The sequence below is a fragment of the Geospiza fortis genome, unplaced genomic scaffold, assembly GCF_000277835.1.
Source record: "Geospiza fortis unplaced genomic scaffold, GeoFor_1.0 scaffold248, whole genome shotgun sequence".
Classification (NCBI taxonomy): domain Eukaryota; kingdom Metazoa; phylum Chordata; class Aves; order Passeriformes; family Thraupidae; genus Geospiza; species Geospiza fortis.
The window spans coordinates 29,123-30,389 of NW_005054695.1; the positions used below are offsets into that span (position 1 = coordinate 29,123).

Below are 1,267 nucleotides of genomic sequence, written 5' to 3' on the forward strand. Positions count from 1 at the left end.
TTATTCCCCCAATTTCCCATCCCCGTTCTGACCGTTTTTCCCCGTTTTTCCCCCGTTTTTCCAGCCCTCCTCCAGCCGCGTTCCGGGCTCCGGGCTCCCGCCCCCGCTGCTCCGGGGGGGCCAAGCGGCCGCCTCCAAGCAGAGCCCCCAGATCGTGATGCCCCCCCTGGTCCGAGGGGCCCAGGTGAGCTTCTCCCCCTCCTCCCCTTCCCACCCCATGGAAAAATTCGGGATTTTCCCGCCCTCTGGTCGCTTGGAACATCCCGTGGTGCGTGCTCCCGTAAAAACGGGATTTTTGGGGTTAATTCGGGCTGTTCTGGTTTCTGGGGTTTTTGGGTTTTTTTTGGGAGAGGAGGTGGGAAGCAATTCCTGCTTTTGCATGGTTTTCCCTCTAATTATCCTTTCTATCCCGCCAATTCCATGGATTCCCAGCCCCCTTTTCCACGTTTTCTCAGCAAATCCACTCAGAAATTTGGGAATTCGGGGCTGGAGGGAAAGGGGAAAACATCCTGATTGTTATTCCATGGTTTCTTTTTCTTCGTGCTTTGCTTATTCCCACTTTCCCACATTTTCCCAACCCCTTTCCCTTCTTTTCCCAACCCCTTTCCCACATTTTCCCAACTCCTTTTCCACGTTTTCCCAACCCCTTTCCCACATTTTCCCAACCCCTTTTCCATGTTTTCCCGACTCTTTTTCCACATTTTCCCAACCCCTTTCCCACATTTTCCCAACCCCTTTTCCATGTTTCCCCAACCCTTTTTCCATATTTTCCCAGCAGATCCACTCAGAAACTTGGCAATTCGGGGCTGGAATGCTCAGAGCACCTCTTGCCCCACGGTTCCGGAGGGGGAAAGGGAGAAATCTTCCTGGGTTTGTTTTCTTGTTGATTCCCGCTTTTCCGCGTTTTCCCAACCCCATTTTCCGTGTTTTCCCAGCAAATCCACACCATCCGGCAGCACTCGAGCACGGGCCCGCCGCCGCTGCTGCTGGCGCCGCGCGCCTCGGTGCCCTCGGTGCAGATCCAGGGCCAGAGGATCATCCAGCAGGGCCTGATCCGCGTGGCCAACGTGCCCAACGCCAGCCTGCTCGTCAACATCCCCCAGGTGAGAATTCCTGGGAATTCCCACTGGGAATGGGCTGGGAACAGTGGGAATGACCAACATCAACAGCACCCCCCAGGCTGGCACTGCCCCAGCGGGTGGCACCGGTGACTCCTCTGATTCCCAGTGATCCCATGGATCCCATTCCCTGATTCCCAGTGATCCCA

General features: G+C 55.9%; 1 protein-coding gene across 1 annotated transcript in view; it reads left to right on the forward strand.

Annotated features, from left to right (window-relative positions):
- The window catches only part of GATAD2A (GATA zinc finger domain containing 2A), an 18,270-nt gene that overhangs the window by 11,203 nt on the left and 5,800 nt on the right, over positions 1-1,267 (forward strand). Inside the window, 3 exon segments of the mRNA XM_031065173.1 lie at positions 65-184; positions 936-1,155; positions 1,158-1,207. Of these exon segments, the coding sequence (XP_030921033.1) occupies positions 65-184; positions 936-1,155; positions 1,158-1,207 (390 nt within the window).